General features: G+C 38.0%; 1 protein-coding gene across 1 annotated transcript in view; it reads left to right on the top strand.

Moving 5' to 3' along the window:
- The first annotated feature begins 659 nt into the window (after nucleotides 1-659).
- Nucleotides 660-22,646, top strand: part of LOC137502979 (uncharacterized) — a 66,522-nt gene continuing 44,535 nt past the window's right edge. Inside the window, exons 1-3 of the mRNA XM_068230267.1 lie at nucleotides 660-703; nucleotides 14,138-14,234; nucleotides 14,330-14,410. Coding sequence (XP_068086368.1) covers nucleotides 14,342-14,410 — 69 coding nt within the window. The 5' untranslated portion in view covers nucleotides 660-703; nucleotides 14,138-14,234; nucleotides 14,330-14,341. The remainder of the gene's footprint in view (nucleotides 704-14,137; nucleotides 14,235-14,329; nucleotides 14,411-22,646) is intronic.

Below are 22,646 nucleotides of genomic sequence, written 5' to 3'. Positions count from 1 at the left end.
TCAGCTGATTTGTATCTTGGCGCCACGTTCTGCTGGCAGCGCCCCCTCTATCTATTTGTATGCTCGAAGCCACAATGAGAGAAAAACTGAAGGCTGCCTGGCAAAGAAGGAAATGCACAACTTCTAAGTGAGCTTTGCGTGATCAGTTTTCTGGTCTTTTTCGCATATAATAATAATAATAATAATAATAATAATAATAATAATAATAATAATAATAATAATAATAATAATAATAATAATAATAATAATAATAATAATAATAATAATAATAATAATAATAATAATAATAATAATAATAATAATAATAATAATAATAATAATAATAATAATAATAATAATAATAATAATAATAATAATAATAATGTCGCAACAACTACTTTTACGGTATTTGGGAACACCAAGGTGCAGAAATTGTTTTACTTGCCGGTAAGTCCACTGACGCATTTAAGCTCCGTCAATACTACCGTTTGAATGAGGCGGATCTATCTTAGATTTGTAATACGGTAGTAAACACTTGATGGAAGAACGTGCGTTTCTTGTCGCTTTATGATATTTGTAACATGCATTTCGTTCGAACTGAACGTTTTGCCATTGTTATCTGTTGATATATTGAACCAAGACAGACTCCAATCCTCAGACCTTAATGTTACTCTCGATCGTTCGAAGATGGTGAATCGAGTAGCCGGAATTGTTGGAAATCTGGGTTTGTTTTGGTTTGTTGTTATTGTATGTAGTCTGTGTAGTTTTATGAAATTTGACGATAAATGTTAGTTTCTTTGTAGAATATAAGTGTGCGAGTATATTTATATGACTCAGTGGATACATACGATCTGTAATTATACACAGTAATTTGAGAACATGCTTCCTTTGATCGTGCTTTACCCGTTAAAGAACATGAGTGCGGCGATTCATCATATTTGTGTGGTATTCAGTGAGAGTGCTATAGTGGAATACAGTAGTGTGTGTCCCAGTCAAAGAATCGGTTTTTCAAGGATTGAAGTGTTCATGTGTTGTTGTTGTTTGAGTCATCAGTCCATAGACTGGTTTGATGCAGCTCTCCATGCCACCCTATCGTGTGCTAACCTTTTCATTTCTACGTAACTATTGCATCCTACATCTGCTCTAATCTGCTTGTCATATTCATATCTTGGTCTACCCCTACCGTTCTTACCCCCTACACTTCCTTCAAAAACAAACTGAACAAGTCCTGGGTGTCGTAAGATGTGTCCTATCATTCTATCTCTTCTTCTCGTCAAATTTAGCCAAATCGATCTCCTCTCACCAATTCGATTCAGTATCTCTTCATTCGTGATTCGATCTATCCATCCCACCTTCAGCATTCTTCTGTAACACCACATTTCAAAAGCTTCTATTCTCTTTCTTTCTGAGGCAGTTATCGTCCATGTTTCACTTCCATACAATGCCACGCTCCACACGAAAGTCTTCAAAAACATCTTTCTAATTCCGATATCAATGTTTGAAGTGAGCAAATTTCTTTTCTTAAGAAAGCTCTTCCTTGCTTGTGCTAGTCTGCATTTTATGTCCTCCTTACTTCTGCCATCGTTAGTTATTTTACTACCCAAGTAACAATATTCATCTACTTCCTTTAAGACTTCATTTCCTAATCTAATATTTCCTGCATCACCTGCCTTCGTTCGACTGCACTCCATTACTTTTGTTTTGGACTTATTTATTTTCATCTTGTACTCCTTACCCAAGTCTTCATCCATGCCATTCAGCAACTTCTCGAGATCTTCTGCAGTCTCAGATAAAATAACAATATCATCGGCAAATCTCAAGGTTTTGATTTCCTCTCCTTGGACTGTGATTCCATTTCCAAATTTCTCTGTGTATCCAATGTTATTCAGCAAGTAAGGAAGTATAGAGTGATATAGTGGAATACAGTGGTGTGTAACTCTTTCAAAACATAAAAGCAGTTTTGCTAGGATTGAAGCGTTCAGTTGTACAAGTGTTACTCAGGACGTAAGGGATTATAGATTGGGTGAAATATGTTAGATAAAGCCCAAAAGCATCACCACCAACAACAACAACAACAACATGAGTGCACTAGGTGGACCAGGTTTTAGTCTAACTATGGCAATGCCTCTCATACAACCATTCTTAAGTTTCCTATGGAGTAGAACATTAAGATAGAAATGAGTTAGGAATATACATCGCGATTATTTTAAAGTCCATGACAAAACTGTAGCGTGCATAGGGCCTACATCATTTTGACAATAAGTCTGAGGTTAGGGAAGCCATTTCTCTACTTCCAAACTATTCGTGTTCCTCGAAATATATTAATTTAGATAGAATATAATTGATATTGTGTTATTCCATCAGTGTCTATGTGCTTCAAAGTGTCGAATGATTTAGATGCAAGTTTATTTTACAATAATCTGTGCTTTGCCTGCGGAAATGTTTGGCTGGATCTTGGAGTATAACAAAACTTATAAGTGTGACAGTTGGAGCAATCTGTATACTGTTACACAGAAGAAGAAAGAGTGACTTAGAGGGATTAGCTGGGTTTGTAACGTAGGGTTTTACACTACCAACACCTTCCGATTCATGCTGTGGTTATCTGTCATCAAGCAGACTGCGCCGAACTGAAGCTCGTGCATGTGGTTAAATATCAATGTTTAGTCAATACAGTTTTTGCACTCATGTTCTTTAATGTGTAAAAACCTATTATATCTTTAGTGTCTGAATGTTTCATTACTAAGGTTACTATCATTGCGTGAAGTGCTGCTATGCCATATGTCAACATTATGTTAACATTACCAGGGCCATTCATTGGGTTAACATAATCATTTCGGGTGTACTTGGGCTGAGTGACTCAGATGACAGATTCGATCCTGGCTCAGTCTGGTGGTATTTGAAGGTGCTCAAATACGTTAGCCTCGTGTCGGTAGATTTACTGGCATGTAGAAGAACTACTGCAGGAGAAAGTTTCGGCACTTCGACGTCTCCGAAAACCACAACAAATGTAGTTAGTGGGACGTAAAGCCAATAACATTATTATTCCGGGTGTACTTCCTATTCATTGGTTGCTGAATTTAAGAAAGTGTCCACCACTTCAAAACTAAGGCAACAAATTGTATTTCACAATTCTCATGAGCGCGAGTAAATCGAGGAATTTTGTACCTTAATTTATTTTGAAACATTTAAAATGATATTAGAAGTATCATTTTAACAGTTTTATCATGTAATTTTATCTGTCTAGCGAAGTGAAATCTAAGAAAAAGTGTTATTTGACAAATTGAAATTTCTAAATAATCAGTGTGTTGGTCTCTTCTCTAGCAGTATATATGTGATTCTTGTTGGCGAAGCGTTTTCATACGTGTAAAAGTGATTTTCCTTATGATGTTACATTTATCATGTTAATTTACCGCCGTTTATATAATATGTATGAGATAGCCAATACCAGCAATCCGGCTACTTCGGATGCCATGTTTTTTATATATTACGGTCTGAGGATTAGAGTCGGTCTTGATTGAACTTGGGCTGTTTATTTAGTACGTCAAATTATATACCGTAACATATTTATGAGTACTATTCATAGGATTTTGAAATAACTAATTTATTTATGGGAAGTGGAAAATACGTACCTAGGTCATATGAATAATAATTAACACAGAACCTCCATAGCACAGTACAAAAGTCCGTTTGCATTAGTATATTTCAAACGTGATGATGCAATCCAAACAAGGTTTCAAGTATGTATGGTTGCCTTAACACACATTTCAAATTTAAAAATATGATGGAAATTAATATTTTATATTGGTACTGGTATATTATTTACTTTCCTTAAGATACTGTGTATCTCTTTGACAAGGCAAAGATACATCTACCACAGTTCAGAGGTTCCCCTGAAATGTCAATCTCAGTTACAGCTCTGACAGCACGTAAACTGTTAAGTTATGGTGTTAAGTTATGACTAAAGATGCCCACAATTTCGATTTGCCTACGACGGCCAATACGGGTCACTTTTATCCTTGTTATGTGAAGGTTGCATTTGAAATAATATACGCCTATTTTATTAATATAGTGGAATACATTTATTTCAGTAACTCTGTGTGTTTGTCCAATCCTTGTCTTCCTCCTTAGGCAATGATCACCCAAATGGGCATAAAGTTTTTTTTAAACTTCTACTATATTCACACAGTGTGTTTGATTGTTACACCACACTGATGATTGCTGTCACATCTCCAAACTGAATTAATTACTAATAAACAGAACAGCGCACAAATGTGCAAAGTTTATTCCTTGCTGTAATCTATCAGTGACTTTAATATTTTTGCGCAGTTGCTGAAACAATATAATTTTGTTTTTTGCTAGTGGTTTAACGTCGTACTTTTCGGCGACGCAAGAATGGGGAAGGATTGGGAAAGTAGCGTCAAGGTACAGACCCAGCTGCCCCGTTTCTCTACGGGGTAGGGTATGAAGTGAGATCAATTTTTGTAGCGAGCTTTTAACGATCCGTTGCCCTTTCTTAAATGAATGACGTAATACATGACAGTAGGGAGCACCAAGAGGTCTGCTCAAGGCGTAACGTCTCCATCTGATAGGTGACGTTCAGTTAATTTATCAATTGGTTTCTTGCTGGCATTATTGTCACAAAATCTTTGTGTAGTATCCATTATTTCCTTCCTCTGACATATATATACTTCCATAATTGAATATGCTACTCTCTTTCTGACCGAGTTCAATAGCTGCAGTCCCTTAAGTGGGGCCAGTATCCAGTAATCGGGAGATAGTGGGTTCGAACCCTACTGTCAGCAGCCCTGTAGATGATTTTCTGTGGTTTCCCATTTTCACACCAGGCAAATGCTGGGGCTGTACCTTAATTAAGGCCATGGCCGATTCCTTCCCATTCCTAGGCCTTTCTTATCCCATCGTCGCCATAAGACATATCTGTGTCGGTGCGACATAAAGCAAATGGCAAGAAAAAAAAGGACTCTCTTTCTGTTGATATTTCCGTATTACTTCACATTTCTTGATGAGATAAAAGAATGGCTGAGGGAGGATCATGTAAGAACTGTTGGTGTGAGTGGGAACTTAGAGAGATGAGGGATGAGATAGCAAGTTTGAAGAAGGTAATTAGACTTGTAATGGAGGATAGGAGTGAAGATAAGTCTCACTCAATCAATGTACAGGATACAGTAGTTAGGCAGGAGAGAGGGGAAGGAACATGAGAAGTTGTGGAAGTCAGACGGGCTAATGCTTTAAGAGATATAAATTACATTATGTCTGATCCGTATAGAACTGTGATAACAATAGTGTTTAAATATTTATTATTAAGGTCCACCTTTTCAATACAAACTCTACAATGTTTTACATTTACGTTCGGGGACTAGTTTCGACCTAACTGTAGGTCATCATTAGCCTTAAAGCAAATCAACACAAATATATAAAAAAAAATAAACAACGTAAAGACACAAAGGTCTTTAAAAATGTATGTGCAACTCATAGAATTGAAGTTAAGACTGGTTACATAAAATAAAATTCCGTTGAAAGTTCAAGCAATTTAAGATACAGTGCAGTGTCAGTGACATAATAATAATAATAATAATAATAATAATAATAATAATAATAATAATAATAATCGTATGGCCTCAGCTACCTTGTGCAGACATTTCAATTTGATGCCATCTGGCTGTCTGCTCATCAATTTCGATGTTTCGTTTTACTCTAGGCCCACTAGATGGCAGACCGAGTAAACCGAAATTCTCTTGGGTGTCTATGGCTGAGATTTAATGAATTTTGTCGGGTAAACACCAAATGTGTCACCAGAGATCTTTTACATGCCAACATCGTACGACATGGAGTATTGAATGGACTTTTTTCCGCCCTTCAAAAATCCTACTACCTCTGCTGGGTTTCAACCCGCTATCTTGGATCCGGAGGCCGACACTCTACCACTGATCCACATGATATAAATACTATGTAAGAAATTAAGGTTCAAGAGATACGCTGCACTACATTAAAAAGTTGCTCCTTGATAGAGATTCATAAAAATCCAGTGCGCTGTACTACATTAAAAAGTTGCATACGATAGAAATCCTTAAATTGCTAGTCAAGGATGATGTGTGGAATTTCAATAAAGGCTGGTTCCTTAAATATGCTGCTTTCTATTCAAAGTTCAACTGAGCCGAAGTCATGCTGTCTTCTCAAGATATTCATATATTCAGTATACATGACTGCAATGCATGATGTTAGAAAGGCTCTTCTGTTTTAAGAATCTTGAAAGATGATGATTGTTGCGCATGGAGGTCTAAATACATAATAGTAATTAAAGGTAGTTGGATTTCGCAGTTCAATGCGGACTGTACAGTTGAGCTGGATAAATTACAGCTAAGAGAGAAAGGGTTATGTTAGGGGGAAGAATATACTTGAATGACATATGTCGTATGGGAATCACCTCGTGCTTCATTTCCAGCTACGCTCAACTTGTTGCAACACATCTACAAAAGCCATATACATGGGCTTGTCTTTCTTCATTTGGTCCTCTAAGATCAGACGTAAAGTGAGAATTGCTTCACATGTTTCCACATTTCTTCTGAAGCCAAATTGATCATCTCCCAACTCAGTTTCAAATTGTTTTTCCATTCTTCTGTAAATAATACGTGTTAAAATTTTGCAGGCGTGAGATACTAAACTAATGGTGCGGTAGTTTTCACACTTGTCAGCACTGGCTTTGGTGGGAATAGGTATAAATCTGCCCAAAATCGGATGGCACTTCTGTATCATACATCTTACACATTAAACCGAATAACCTGTCCATGCAGGTTTCTCCTAAGGCTGTCAGTAATTCTGAGGATAAGTCATCAATTCCCGGTGCCTTGTTTCTGCTTAGGTCTCTCAATGCTTTGTCGAATTCTGGCCTCAAAATTGGGTCTCCCATGTTGTCACTATCAACAGCATCTTCTCGCTTCAGAACCCTATCATCTATATCTTTATCTTCATATAATTGTTGGATATATTCCTGGCATCTTTCTAACTTGTCTTCTTTCCCTGGAAGTGGTTTTCCATCTGAATTCTTAATATTCATACACCTAGTTTCCCTTTCTCCAAAGGTTTTCTTGATTTTCCTGTATGCAACATCTACCTTTCCTAGGACCATACAACCTTCAACATCCTTGCACTTCTCTTTCAGCCATTCTTCCTTAGCTCTCCTGCACTTTCTTTCTACTTCATTATTTATTCACCTATATTATTTTCTGCCCTCTTCATTTTTTGCATTCTTGTACTTTTGTCGTTCGTCAATCAGGTCTGATATCTCTTGAGTTATCCATTGTTTCTTAGTTGTTCTTTCCTTTCTTCCCAACATTTCTTCAACAGCCTCACTAATCTCATTCTTCATGACTGTCCATTTTCCTCTACTGTGTTTCCTTCAGCATTTTTATTTAGTCCTTGTGTTGCATGTTCCTTGAAACAATCCCTCACACTCTTTTGTTTCAACTTGTCTAGGTCCCATCTTGCATTTCTTCCTTTCTTCAGTTTCATGTGGCATTTCATGACCAACAGGTTGTGGTGAGAGTCCACATCTGCTCCTGGGAAGCCTTGCAATCCAACACCTGGTTTCTGAATCTCTGCATAATCATAATGAAGTCTGTTTGATACCTTTGAGCATCTCCAGGTCTTGTCTATGTATACAGCCATTATTTGTGTTGTTTGAACCAATTGTCAGCAAGGACTAAATTATGGTTGGTGCAGAATTCAACCAGCCAGCTTCCTCTTTCATTCATTTGTCCCAATCCAAATTCTCCTACTATGTTACCTTCTCTTCCTTGGCCTACCACTGCATTCCAGTCCCCTATCACTATTGGATTCTCATCACCCTTTACATATTGTATTAATTCTTCTATCTCTTTGTATATTCTTTTGATTTCTTCATCATCTTTACTGAACTAGTAGGCATATAGACCTGCACTATTTTGGTGGGCATAGACTTGGTGTGTATTTTGTCAACAATAAACCTTTCACTATGATGGTCGTAGTAGCTTACATGCTGCCCTATTTTCTTATTCATTATTAAACCAACTCCTAACGGGCAAGATAACCAAGCGGTTAGGGGCGCGCGGCTGTGAGCTTGCATCCAGGAGATAGTGGGTTTGAATCCCACTGTTGGTAGCCCTGTAGATGGTTTTCCGTGCTTTCCCATTTTGACACCAGGCAAATGCTGGGGCTGTACCTTAATTAACGCTTTGGCTGCTTCCTTCCAACTCCTAGGCCTTTCCTATCCCAGTGTCGCTATAATACCTATCTGTGTCGATGCGACATAAAGCCACTAGCAAAAAAGAAAAACAACTCCAGCATTTCCCCTGTTTGATTTTGTATTGATAATTCTGTAGTTACCTGACCAAAAATCCTGTTCTTCCTGCTGATGTACTTCACTTATACCAGCTACATCTAACTTTAGTCTATCCATGTCCCATTTCACATTCTCTAATCTACTACAATGATTTAAACTTCTAACATTCCACACTCTGACTCGCAGAATGTCAGTATCCATCTTCCTGATGATTGCCCCTTCTCGTGTGGTCCCCACCCTGAGATCCGAATGAGGGACTATTTTACCTCTGGAATATTTTACCTAGGAGGAAGCCACCATTGTATATCATTCATACAGAGAGAGCTGCATGTCCCTGAGAGTTAGTTACGGCTGTACTTTCCCGTTGCTTTCAGCCGTGTAGCCATACCAACATAGCGAAGCCATGTTAAATAATATTACAAAACCATATCAGTCAATCATCTAGACTGCCGCCCTTGCAACTTCCGAGAGGCTGCCACCCCCCCTCCCCTTTTCAATGAACCATTTGTTAGTCTAGTCTCTTGACAGATACCCATCTGATATGGTTGCACCTATGGCTTGGCTACCTGCTTCATTGGGAAACTCAATCCTCTCCACCATGGCAAGGTCACATGGTTCACAGGGGAGGAATGTTCAATAACAGATCCAGTTATAGTGGAATTAAGTGGTATGTTCCGAGCTGTCAGTGAAGAGTTGGCATGGAATGACATTAGTAGACAAATAAGCTTAATGGGAGCTTTTAAAATTAGGAAAGCTCATAATATGAAAATAAAGTTGGAATTCAAGTTCACAAAATCGGGACAAATATTCATTTATCAGTCTAGGAGTAAGGGAGTTGCTTAATTTATCAAGGAAAATGTCTGATAAATTTCCAATTTCTTTTAAAATATTTATGAAAAGTTTATAGTTGGCATCAAATCAAGTCCTAAGTGGTCACTTTGATGGTACACCAAAAAGTCAATTCAAGATCCGAGGAAAATATCCTTCTGTATGTGAGCACTTCCTCTCTTTTCCATTTTCATTCTCCTCTTGAACGTGGCGGGTAATGCAAGCAGCTTTTGTATAACTACAAACGGACTGCTTAGGACTTGAGTTGCCTTCAAATATAAGAAAGCAGTTGATAAGGAATCTGCCACCTGGACAACAGCCCTAAATGCTTGATTGATTGGTTGGTTGGTTGATTGATTGATTGAGTGAGTGAGTGATTGATTGCTTTAATTGTTGTTTGATTGATTGAATCACTAATGACAGTGTCATATGTCCTTCAGCATATGAGCACTACGGTGATGTTTTGAATCGAATCCTGGCTTGGCATGGAATCTAGTGATTAGGAATGTATACCACTACCTATCTTACCTTGCCAGGAAACATTCTGATGTTGAAAATATTTTGACCAATGGGACTCGAACCAGCTAACCATGGTATCAGAGTCTTGTTGACTTAATGCTTTAAAGATCGTGGCCACCAGGCGGGCTGTTTCAGTTACACCATGAAATAAAAGTTGATCCACATTTATAGATATGCAACCAGTGACAAATTCCAGCTCTTTAGCTTTCTGGGAAGTGTGAGAATGATATTGAAATTATGTACTTACCCCAGTTTCACCCATCTAATAATAAAATATTGTAATGAGACATTTTTACTTTTCCTAGTTGATTTATGAAAAATATATGTGCCAAATTGCAGCTCCCTAGTTTTGTGGGAAGTGTGAGAATTAAATATTGTAATTAGGGGAGTTAACCCTATTTCACTTCCTTAACCACAAAATATTGGAAGAAAACTTCCTTAAATTCCTTAAATAGCTTGTAAGAAACACTTGCGTCAAATTTCAGCATTTCCTTTATGGGAAATGAGTGATTAAGTGACATTGTGTTTTGGTATTTATCTCAATTTCACCTCTTAAATCACAAGGTGTTGGAATGAAATATTAACTATCTTATAACTGATGCCAAATTTCATACCTCTACCTTAGTGCAGTCTGTGAGAATTAATGGTAATATAATTGTGGTATTTGCTCCAATTTCACCCCTTTAGTCACTAAAATGATCTTATAAGGAATACTTGTGCCAATTTGCAGCTCTATAGCTTCATGGGAAATTAGTGATAATGTAACACCTGTGCCCTCTACCTAAATGTGAAGTGTAAGAATTAGTTATGAGCCAGGGCTTTTGCTGTTATTGTCTGACGTTTCATAATAGCGTTCACAAATTTGTGATCCCTATTTCCTCTCATGTAAAATACATTTTCATGCATGGTCATGAGAACAAATACATCCCTTTATCATTCCACATCACGATCTTCAAATGGTGGGGTTAATTGTTTGAAGAGGAAGTACATCTAGGCAGCCATTCTCTAAACAGCCCCCTGTGGGTGCAGGGGGTAGAATAACACCATGGTATCTCCTGCCTGTCATAAGAGGTGACTAAAAGGAGCCCGAGTCTCTGTTAACTTGGGAGCATGGGTTGGTGACCAGGGAGTCCTCAGCTGAGTCGTGGCTCTGCTTCCACTTTTGTGAGGTTCCTTCCTTTCCTCTATACTCTCTTGGTCAATTCTTCTCTGACCCTGACGGTATTATATTGACGGCTAAGGAGTCTTTAATTTTTCAAGCCCTTTGTGGCCCTTATTTTTCTCTGGCTGATACATTTTTCAAAATGTTAAACCCCTTCCATTTTACCCTCTGGTTAGTGTTATATAGAGGGTGGTCGCCCAGTTGTACTTCCTCTTAAAACTATAATCACCACCACCACCTGTCAACGATAGTTTACAGAAAGTTGAAGAGGTCTAAGGATAATAAATTAGGGTATCAAGGAAAAAAATAGGACCACAAAGGGCACAAAATGAAAGATTCCTGTGACCTTGAAAATCTAATACCATCAGGGTCTGAAAGAAGAAGATTTGATAAAGGAATCATGGCTAAAGTATGTTGAAATATGTTCAGTCTCAGCTAGGGCTTCCATGGTTGCCATTCTATGCTCCCAAGATGAACCCACTATCTCCCAAATGCAAGCTCACAGCTGTGCACTGCTGACCACATGGCCAACTCATTTGGTCATTGGGGACTGAGAACGAATGAATGTAGAAGAATGGTGATTGAGGGCTATTTATTTGAAAATGGCAGTGAGATTGTCCTTGTACTTTCTTGTTTTCATGTTTGTTCTTGTTTCCTCTTTCTGACCTGTCATTTTGTTATCCCATTACTTATTTTCATGTTACCACCTTTCTTTCCAGTGTGTAAGAGAAAGAATTTTTTTTTAGAATTTGTTTTACGTCGCAATGACACAGATAGGTCTTTTAGCGGCAACAGGATAGGAAAGGCCTAGGAGTGGGAAGGAAGTGTCTGTGGCCTTAATTAAGGTACAGCCCGGGCATTTGCCTGGTGTGAATATGGGAAACCACAGAAAACCATCTTCAGGGCTGCCAACAGTGGTTTTTGAACCCACTATCTCCTGGAGGCAAGCTTGCAGCTGTGCATCCCTAACCACACGGCCAACCCGCCCGGTGTATGAAAAAAATGAGCAAAATTTTTATGACATGGGTTCCTTAAATATAGAGAATATGAAAAGGTTAAATCAACATGGATTCAGAAATTCTTGGTTGCTGCATTATTGTCCAGCTCCACGGCTAAATGGTTAGCATATCGGCCTTTGTTCACAGAGGTCCCAGGTTCTATTTCTGGCAGGGTCGGGAATTTTAACTATAATTGGTTAATTTTGCTGGCACTGGGGCTGGGTTTATGTGCCTTCTTCAGCACATTTTTATCCTCATCATGGGTGGGTTGTCTACGACCTGCATCTGGTGAGCCAATCCTGTCCTCGGACTCTCCCGGTTCTAAGCACCATACGCCATTTCATTTTCTTTTGCTACATTATTGAGGCTTGCAGATAGCATCAGTATCCTTTGCTTGCTGAAGGGAATGTGAGACAAGTGTCATTTGTTTTTATAATGTGCGAGGTGAATAATATACAGTGATGGGAACAGTACGAGGGCTTGATTACAGTTACTCAATTACGAATTACTTTTTCAAAAATTAATCACTAAACTTACGATTACTTTACAGAATGTTAGTCTAAAGGAAATTATTTATTCTTTTTTGTTTAGGGCTGGAATAATACAAAAGTTTGTAATGAAAAGGAATGTATTACTATATTTTGTGTTTTTTCTTTTAGCATAGAGACATTAAGTGAGCCTGAACATGATACCTTGGAATTTTCAAAATGTTCTTTTTCCCATAATTTTTATATTGTTTATTGACTTCCAGAAGAGAAAAGTGGTATCAAAACAAGCCTTCGTAAGAAAAACTTATTGCTAAACAACCATCTCAGTTTGGAGACCTGAAGATCATTTCTCAAGACCTTTGTTTAGAGTGTGCTACTGTATGGATGTGAAACCTGGACATCAGGGAAACAGGAAGAAATATAACTTGAGGGTACAGAAATATGATTTTGGAGGAGAATTACATTAACAAGTTGGATGGATAAAAGAAAAGACCTTGTTTTAAAGAATGTAAATGAGGATCAATGTTTATTAAATATGATAAAGAAGAAGAAAATGAAGTTCCTTGGACACGTTCTGAGACATGACTCTTCTCCAAATCATCATTGAAGGTAAAGTACTGAGAATGAGACCCAGGAGGTGACCAAGGATGTCATATATCAAGGACTCCATCGGTGAACTGGCATGTTGTTTTACGGCAACAGGAAGAGGCTAGCAGTAGATCATCAGATGTGGTTACAGCAACAAGGGATTGCCTTTAGTGGATGATGATGATGGCTAACATTTCAAATGATTTTCCATTTACTTTGCAAATAAATTAATGTGTTCTGAAAGTTCTCATCGCTAATCCTCAATGTCTTAAGGGGGAAGTACATCTTTACATTTACTGAAAAGGTATCCTACAGCCATGCTTGAAGAAATACCCACTTTTAATTTTAAGAACATGAATGGAATATCTTTGGAGGTACCTGATCATGAACTGGTTCTGTTGTAGTAGAAGTGAGAAAGTTATCTTGATCATTATTTTTTCACATTTCTGCTTCTGTGTGATATATATCAGTTACTAGGATGTAATGATTACAATGTTATCTCTAGAAGCAAATTTCAAGTAAAAATTACTTCTCGTTAAGACTAATGGTTACAAGTGCAAATTACTGATAATGTAATTGTTACAAGTAATTTGATTACTCTTACTCAATTACTTCCCAACTCTGATAATAAAGGCTTGATTTTCTTAATGCCTGCACATGTATTCCAGTCCTACAAACAAACATACTCTCACGTTCTTGTAACCACTAATGTGGTGACCAAGTACGTGTGGTCGTGAATATTGTTTTAAGAGGAAGTACAAGCAGGCAACCATCCTCTATATAACACTAATCAGAGGGGGGAAAATGGAGGGATCCAACACTTTGAAAAACGAAGATATCGGCCAAAGAAAGACAAGGGCCGCAAAGGGCATAAAAATTAAAGACTCTTTATGCCTCAAGTACTCGAATACCATCAGGTTCAGAATAGAATAAGAATTGATCATAGGAGGTCAGATAGGACATATGAAAGTGAGGAGCATGACAGAACAACAAAGTACTTCTGGATCATGTTGAAATAACTTTTTTCTTGTCTGCACATGAGGAATCCACACCTAACATTTTCACTACAGCCTGTATATGACTTGATTTAGCATGGTTTCAATACTTTTCATTAATTATTGCCTCAATAAATGTAGTACTCAATTATAAATAATTTATTGTAGGTTATATTATATACTTGTCTTCATTTACTTGTCACTAGTTTTCAGAAGTATGTTTACCAATTTCTTCTTTTCAACAGTCTTTCCCAGATTGAGCACCATGGTGAAATCCTCAAAGGAATTCTTATCTCAGAAGATTCTAGCTGCTTAGGTCATCGTAGTTACATCTGAAAACAGGTGATAAGCTACCATTATATTGAAATGTAATGTGCTGAAGTTTGAAGTATCTCACTTTATTTACATACATTGCTCATCGTTTTATGTTGTTATAGATCTTGTGAAATATGGAGCAACCCCAGTTCATTAAATGTGAGCCTGACTGGCAGTCAGATAGCGGCGAATCCTACAACTGTGTGAGTAAATAATGGAGCTCATTAAAGTTTGTAGCTGCCCTTATATTTCATTACAAACCATCACCAACATATAACAGTTAAAGGTACCAAATATACAAATACTTGCATATAATAATTATATGTACTAAACATATGATCACTTATACAGGGAGTATAATTTAAGACTTCACACTTCTGGTCACAGACTGCAGGAATCCCAAGCCAGTACCATATGGCTTGTGTTAATCTTGGCCTGACAAGAAGTGGTGAAGCTAATGCAGCAGATACACTTGGCTGTCTTGCTTATTTCGTTAGTTACTGTTAGATTTTTAAGGTGTGTTATAGGGTTATTATCATGATGGTCAAGTACATGACAGCGCACAGAATATTTTTATTGAGTGTTATTTGCACAAGTAGAAGAAACCAGTTAGAGGGTGCCTTAAAAAATTCCGTAGACAGTTTCTCGGTTCTACAGTACTATCAAAATGTTATGTGCAACAACTTGTTCATATGTCGCATAGTACTGTTTCCATAGCTGATAAGAAAAAGCAGTGAAAGAGAGCAGCTCTCACATAAGAGAGGTTAGAAGATATACGGTCAAGACTGCAAGTCAGTCTACGTAGGTTGCTTCGGAGAGTAGCTCAGAGAAGTGGTATTTCAAATTCGTCAACATGTAATGCAACAAAGTTATTACATTTATGATCTTACTGGTCTCATTCAGTCGATAACGTACAGGCTACAGATTTCATTGCAAGAATACAGTTTTGCAATTGGCTAATGAATAGTGTCAATGTTGGTATCATGGATCTGAACTTTGTTTTTAAATATCTATTTATTTATGTATTTATTTATTTATTTATTTATTTGTTTATTTATTTATTTATTTTATATTTATTTATTTATTTATTTATTTATTTATTTATTTATTTATTTATTTATTTATTTATTTATTTATTTATTTATTTATTTATTTATTTATTTACTAGCTGATGTACCCGTGCTTCGCGACGGTATTCTACATTGTATACAGAATTCTAGGTTAGGTAGTATACATGTTGTGAGCAAGATTGCATCAAATTGCATAGCTCTTAACGTTACCCTAGAAATGCAACAGGGTAGTCACCAAACGTCTTTCCTCATATGATGACTGGGTTAGGGAATTTTCATTGTAATGGTAGGCCCACTTGCCTATCATCAGTTACAATCAGGTTGGGTATTTTTCATTATAATGGGAGACACTCCCTCTCCACCTGCCTTTTTACATCCTGAGAAAGACTGTCTTTGTGGTTTTCCCAACTGAAATCAACATAGGTCATTACAATGACACCAGAAGGAATGTCACAATTAAAAGCAATGCTATCATATGATATACTCAATCAAATGAAGAACCACACATTTTCTCACTTTTTACAAACAGTACTACGCTGCCGATCTAACAATTCAAAGTTTCAGAGTTGGAATGACCAAGCAGCAGACAGCCGTGATCTGAACATTCTTTGTCTTTTTCCGGGGGGCGGGGGTCGAATAGTGGAAAGTCCCTGGGCAAAAATTATGCCCTCTTACTAGTGTGTTTCCTAGGAGCACCCAACAAGTCGGAAAATCTCAATTCACTACACTGGCTGCGGAGAAATCTGACTTGGAGCCAAATTTTTCTTCCAAGCCAGAGGAGAAACCCCCACTTCACTGCTAATTTGGAATGAAATGTATGTAGAATTTAATAAAAATGAAGAGGAAGAAGCTTTTCTTAAGACAGGGTTGATTTTTTAGTTATTTAGTGAATTGTGGTACTATAATTTGGAATAGGCCTAAATTGTTATTCTAGACCAGGTCATACTACTACTACTACTACTACTACTACTACTACTAAGTGAGCCTCTGCCTTATGTGTGCACACTGCTCATTCTAAAACAGCGCATCAGAGTAGGGATCAAATAGCTGGGATAATATTATGAACCAGTATGTTACGTACCAGCTGTATCATAAAATGTATGAACCAGAGGAATGGCTTGCTAAAGAAGAAAGTTTCCTAACTCCCCAGGTATTTCCCACCAATATTCAGTCAGGCTGTTATACTTGGTACACAGCTGTAATCTTATCTATCGGAGTTGAATGGCAGCATAGGAGACAAAGAACATCACAACAAATAATGGTCATTGTAACGTAATTGTTGATCAATGTTATGGGCTTTCGATATTGTAGGCTTCACACTTAGTTTTCGTCCGACTCTGAAATATCACTCTTATCATAGTTGGTACGTTAAAACTGAATAAAAATTAATGATAGGAAATTGTTTTCTCTATAACCTTTGTTATGTAGTACTTGTCGATAGGATCAATAACATAGGTATTTAATAATTAAATTTTAGGTGCCTTTCCCTAAAATATAATTTCATCCAGGGTGAATAAAATTGTTTACAGCTTAGACTGTAGTCTCTTATTCCCTGACTCTATATACTGATTTTCATTAAATCCTGTCATCCCCTTTTCTTGTGGCTCGGCGTTGATTTGGACTTAGCAAAAAAAAAACACAAATTCATGAACAAATATGTTATCATAGCCGGTACGGTAAAAATGTATAAGATATAAATGATTGGAAATTTAATTCTATATAACTTTAGTTATGTAGTATTTATTGATAGGAACACTAATAATATAAATATTTGAGAATTAAATATTTGGCCTTCCACTAAACTACCATTTCACTCAGCGTGAAGAAAATGATTTTTAGCCTAGATTGTAGTAGCTTATCCCCTGACTTCACATATCGATTTTCATTAAATTCTCTTCAGCCGTTTTCTCGTGATGCGTGTACATACATACTGACAGTCATACATACAGACAGACAGAAATTACAGAAAAGTAAAAAGTGCATTTCTTTGTTACTGTGGACGTGACCGATACAGAAATGCCATTCTTTTCAAATTCTGAGCAATGTACAGACAAAACACTTATTTGCATATACATGATATTTATATATATATACAGGGTTATTCATCTAACATGTTACACGCAAATAACTTCTAAACCATTAAAGATATCAGCATTCTGTTTTCATATTTGTAAATGGTACGCAGGGTCTTATAAAATAACGTGCTACTTAGTCTCATGGGGTGATTAACAACTGAGATATTGATACTAACTCCATATTTTTAAATGGAACGGCACAGATTTATACAGCTGGTTTAAAAGTTCATCTGCGTACAAGTTCAAATATGTAAGTATTTTCAAAATTGGACAATTACTTTTTGAGATATAAGTAAGAACAGCATGCGCTGTTTTGCATGCTGCATCCGAAGGCGTGAAGCCGGGCAAGGACATATTGAGGTGCAAGCTGCTTCCTGGCCTTGATTCCAGCCACAGAACGGATACCAGGCATGTACTGTAAACACAATGTGATGTACCGTAACATACCCTGGGTGTGCAACGTTATTGTATGACTGGCGAACACACAATGGGGAAGGGAGATTAAAGTTGTATTGTTTAGTTTTGACATGTAATAGGCTGCGCTCAGTTTAGCGTTTCTTTCTGACGGATGGGAATGGGAAGGATTTGGAAAGAAAGTCGGCCGTGACCTATCACAAAGGTACCTATCTGGTTTTTGCCTGGTGTTGAACATGGGACACCATGAAAATCAATATCAGGTTGGGCGAGGCAGGACTCGAACCTACGCTCTCCCGAATGCACGCCACTACAGTTGCGCTGGAGCTCTGCAAAGATTAATGCGTGTAAAATAAAACATAAATAATTGTGCTCAGCTCTGAACATTTGCTTTTCTAGAAGGAGCTCTTCTAGTGTTTTGTGTTATGTTTATTTCTCAACTCATAGAGTAGTATGAACTGTACACTAAAACCAGCGACAATTATAGCTTTCGTTATGTTCCTCTCAAGGCAAAGTATTTATATTATTCATTTTAAACACATCAACCCTTTCTGTCCTGTCATGTGTTCGCCTGTCATGCACACTTCGCAAACCCATCACATGTGTACGAGGTGCTTACATGCCTGGTACCCATTCTGTGGCTGAACTCACTCCCAGGAAACTGCTTGCGCCTCAATATATCCTTGCCCAACTTCACGCCGTCTGATGCGGCATGCAAAACAGTGCATGCTGTTCCTACTTATATCTCAAAAAGTAATGGTTTGATTTTTAAAATACTTACATATTTGAACTTGTACGCAGATGAACTTTTAAATCAGCTGTATAAATTTGTACCGTTCCATTTAAAAAATATGGAGTTAGTATCAATGTCTCGGTTGTTAATCATCCCATGAGACTAAGTAGCACGTTATTTTACAAGACCCTGCGTACCATTTACGAATATGAAAACAGAATGCTGATATCTTGAACGGTTTAGAAGTTATTTGCGTGTAACATGTTAGGTGAATAACCCTGTATATAATTCGCTGGGGCCATCAAGAACCACATTAAGTCTTGTTGCATTTGACACTGAACTTGGCCTTCTTTAGAGCCCAAATTTCCCTCATTCTTTGTGAGTGGGCCTGCTTACGTTCTTCTGTACAAAGGGCACCGTGTCTTCTCTTCGGTTGTTCGTCTCGGTTTAGCTCGTTCGCCAATATTTTCTTGCAGAAGAGATCTCTGTTAAGGGCGTCTTCAGCTGAGATATGTAGCATTTGCAGGTCTTCTTTGGTGTTTCTAAACCACGGAATTGTGGTTTTGGGGTTTGAATCGAAAAAGTGAAAGATTTCTGCAGTTAACTTTCTTCCGTCCATTCTTTTCAGATGACCGTAAAATCGTGCCTGTCTTTTTCTGATTGTGTCGGTAATTTTCTCTATTTTGCTGTAGACTTCCTCGTTGGATCTCTTTTGATGGATTCCATTTCTGTACTTTGATCCCAATAGTCCTCTCACAATTTTGCGTTCTTTTTTCTCCAGCTCTTCAAGGAGTCCTTTGTTGGCATTTAGAGACAGGGTTTCGGCTGCATATAGATCTGCTGGCTTCAGAACTGTTTCATAGTGACGTATCTTGGTGTTTTGGGAAAGGCATTTTTTGTTGTAGATTGTGCGGGATGTTTGGTAGGCTATTTCCAGTTTGCGTACTCGCTCCTGAAGTGTTTCTTTGTCCAGTTCATTTTTCATGATGATCTCACCCAGGTATTTGAATTTGTGTACTCGGGTGATGTCCCCGTATTTTGTATGGAGTTTTGGTGGAGCCTCTTTGATGTTAGTCATTACAACGATATCTGCAGACCAGTTTGTTTGGCAATTTCCTTTAAAATTTCAACTTGAGCTCTAGCGGTTTTTATGTCGTTTGAGAGAACAGCAATATCATCGGCAAATGCTAAGCAGTCTGTTGCGATCCCCTTGGAATTGGTTCCTATTCTTAATGGACTGTAAGTTGGTTTCCTGTAATCTCACCCACCAGGTTCTGATGATCTTTTCAAGAACACAGTTGAAGAGTATCGGGGATAGCCTTGTCGGACTCCTGTTTTGATGTCAAAGGAATGCGAGAGACATCCGTGGAACTTCACCTTGGATTTTGTATCGGTCAGGGTGGCTCTAATTAATGCCAGCAGTTTCAAATCAACTCCAAATTCATTTGAGATATTTAGCAGGACTTCCCCATCAATGGAGTCGTACTCTTTCTTGAAGTCCACAAAGACAGACACATACTGCTTGGACCTTAGTGTATAATATCTGATGATCGTTTTGAGATTTTGGATCTGTTCGGCTGTTGAGCGACCTTTTCTGAACCCTCCTTGGTATTCACTTATTTGATGTTCGACTTGTGCTTCCAAACGCTCCAGGATGGCAAGTGATAGAATTTTTTAAGTCATGGGTAGCAAAGATATTCCTCTGTAGTTGTTGATGTTCTTCATGCTGCCTTTTATTGTGTAATGGATGGATCAAAGCTATTTTCCAATCTTCGGGTAGGGTCTCCTTGTTACTAATTTCTTCTATTTGCTTTTGCAAGATGTCAAGTGATTCCTCTGGTGCATATTTCCATAGCTCTGCTACTACTGAGTCTTTCCCCCGGTGCTTTGTTATTTTTGAGACTGGCAATGTGGCGCTTGATTTCATCTCTGCCGGGTGGTCTGGAATCTGTGTACCTGTGTAAGGGTTCCTTGGTCTCAATGGGGCTTTGCGGTTTAGAGTAATTAAGTAAATTCTTGAAGTAGTCTGCCAGAATGCTGCAATTTTCTTCATTTGACGTCACCAGTGTGCCGTCCTTTCGCTCAAAGCATAGAGATGGTGGTTTATAGCCAGTGAGTTTACGTTTGAAGGCTCTGTAGTACTCTCTGCTTTCATTCTTCCTAAAGCTTTGTTCTTTCTTTTCAATGGGAGATTTTTGTATTTACGTTTCTCAGTTCTGAACATCCCAGCTGCTTGGGCACGTTGGGTTTTGTAGGTTTCCCAATTATTTTGTGATTTCGTAGAGCAGTGCTGTTTCCACGCATTGAGTCTTTCTTTGAGGACTGATTCACAGGTACCATTCCACCAGGCATGCTTTTTGCTTCTCTTGATTTCTTCAACGTCTTTGGCGGCCTCAACAAGGAGACTTTTAGTGTTGTTAAAGTCACAGTCATTTGGTCTAGCCTTCTCCTGGAACTCCTTGGCCCTTTGCCGAAGTTTGTCATTGTCGAAGTGTGTGATCTGTTTGGTTGTCTTCCTTGTGTTTGCGGGAATCGGTTTGAATTTGATAAGAGACATATAGTTATATGAGACCACATTGATGCCTTTCTGTACCTTGACATTCATAATCTCAGGGCTGTTTCTCCTGGAGATTGCAACATGATCTATTTGGAACTCTCTGAGAGTTTGGACGGGAGAACGCCAAGTCATTTGCTTTCTGGGTAGATGGCGAAAGTGGGTCGACATGACCTGCAGTTTGTGATTTTCGCAAATGGACAGCAGTTTTTTGCCATTGGGATTGGTTCTTTTGTGAGCAGGGTAATTTCCTATAACTTTCTTGTACTTTTGTTCATGACCTAGTTGGGCATTGAAGTCACCCAAAATTAGCTTGACATGGTGTTTGGGGATTTTGCTTAATTTTTCATCCAGTAGGTCCCAGAAATTATCAACTTCGTCTGGATCAGACTTGTTCTTATCGTTTGTAGGAGCATGTGCGTTAAGTAGGGCGTAGGTTTTGTTTGCACATTTAATTGTGAGTATAGATGATCTGTCATTCACAGGTTTGAAATTTGCAACTGATTTAAGGATCTTGGTTCTAACAGCAAACACGTGTCCAAGCATCACAGCTCCATTGAGGATTACTCTTTGCGCTTTGCTCTTGAAAAATCGGTAGCCTTCGATTAAAAAATCTCTTCATCTGGGTACCTTGTTTCCTGTAGGGCCATTATGGATATCTGATTTTCGTGAAGAGCTTTGGTGAGGGTTTTCAGCTTGCCAGTTTGTATAAGTGAATTTATGTTGAAAGTTGCTAGAAAGGTTTTGGATTTTGGCCTGAGTTTTTGACTCTTCGGGGTACATCGAGACGCTCCAACTCGTCTCTTGCATGATGTCGTGTCTCCCCTAGAATCCAAATGAGACTTGTGCACCGTGGCATTCACGATGAGGGATTTATCCGAAGATTTACCCCCTGGGGTATGTTTCTTGAAAAGTTGTGCCATCATGCTTCTTGACTTGATATTGCTTTGGATGGGTACCCATCCTTTTACAACTAGGGTTGTTAGCCCTAGAGGTTGCCTCAAGATGTTTTCTGGCTTCTGGTCATTTACCAGTCTTCGCCGTAACCCTGGCAAGGTACCAGTTTTTTTTTTCACGGCGGTATTTTATTTCCCTACTACCCTCTGACTCTGCTGGCGGCAGAGCCAGCAGGCTTCCCCAATTCCAATGGGACGCATCCGATGGAGGTAACTGGTAAATCCCCACACGGGTACATTATATATATATATATATTTAGTTATTTATTTATCCTGAGTTTGTATATAACTGATTATAATGCTTGTTGTTAAAGGGGCCTGACATCTAGGTCATCGGCCCTCTATATAACTGTTGAGTTCAGTTCTTTTTAGATTCTATAAGCATAATCATTCTCCTTCTTTGAGATAATTACATCTGCTTTCTATTGCGGGTACTGCGCTCGCTGTCTCATCTTCCCTGTGCTGCTATTCCTCGGTACTCCACTAAGAAGTCTTAAATTATACTTCCTGTATATACTGGTTAGAATTACTAAATATACAAACAAACAAAGAACAAACAAACGGTCATATACTTATAATAGTGTAAAAGTACTGGATGAACAACCAAATAATCACTTACACAAATAGTAGACCTGCC

This window comes from Anabrus simplex, chromosome 14 (assembly GCF_040414725.1).
Source record: "Anabrus simplex isolate iqAnaSimp1 chromosome 14, ASM4041472v1, whole genome shotgun sequence".
NCBI classification, from domain to species: Eukaryota; Metazoa; Arthropoda; class Insecta; order Orthoptera; family Tettigoniidae; genus Anabrus; species Anabrus simplex.
The sequence above is the reverse complement of the archived record's forward strand: the minus strand, read 5'-3'. Positions and strand labels throughout refer to the sequence as shown.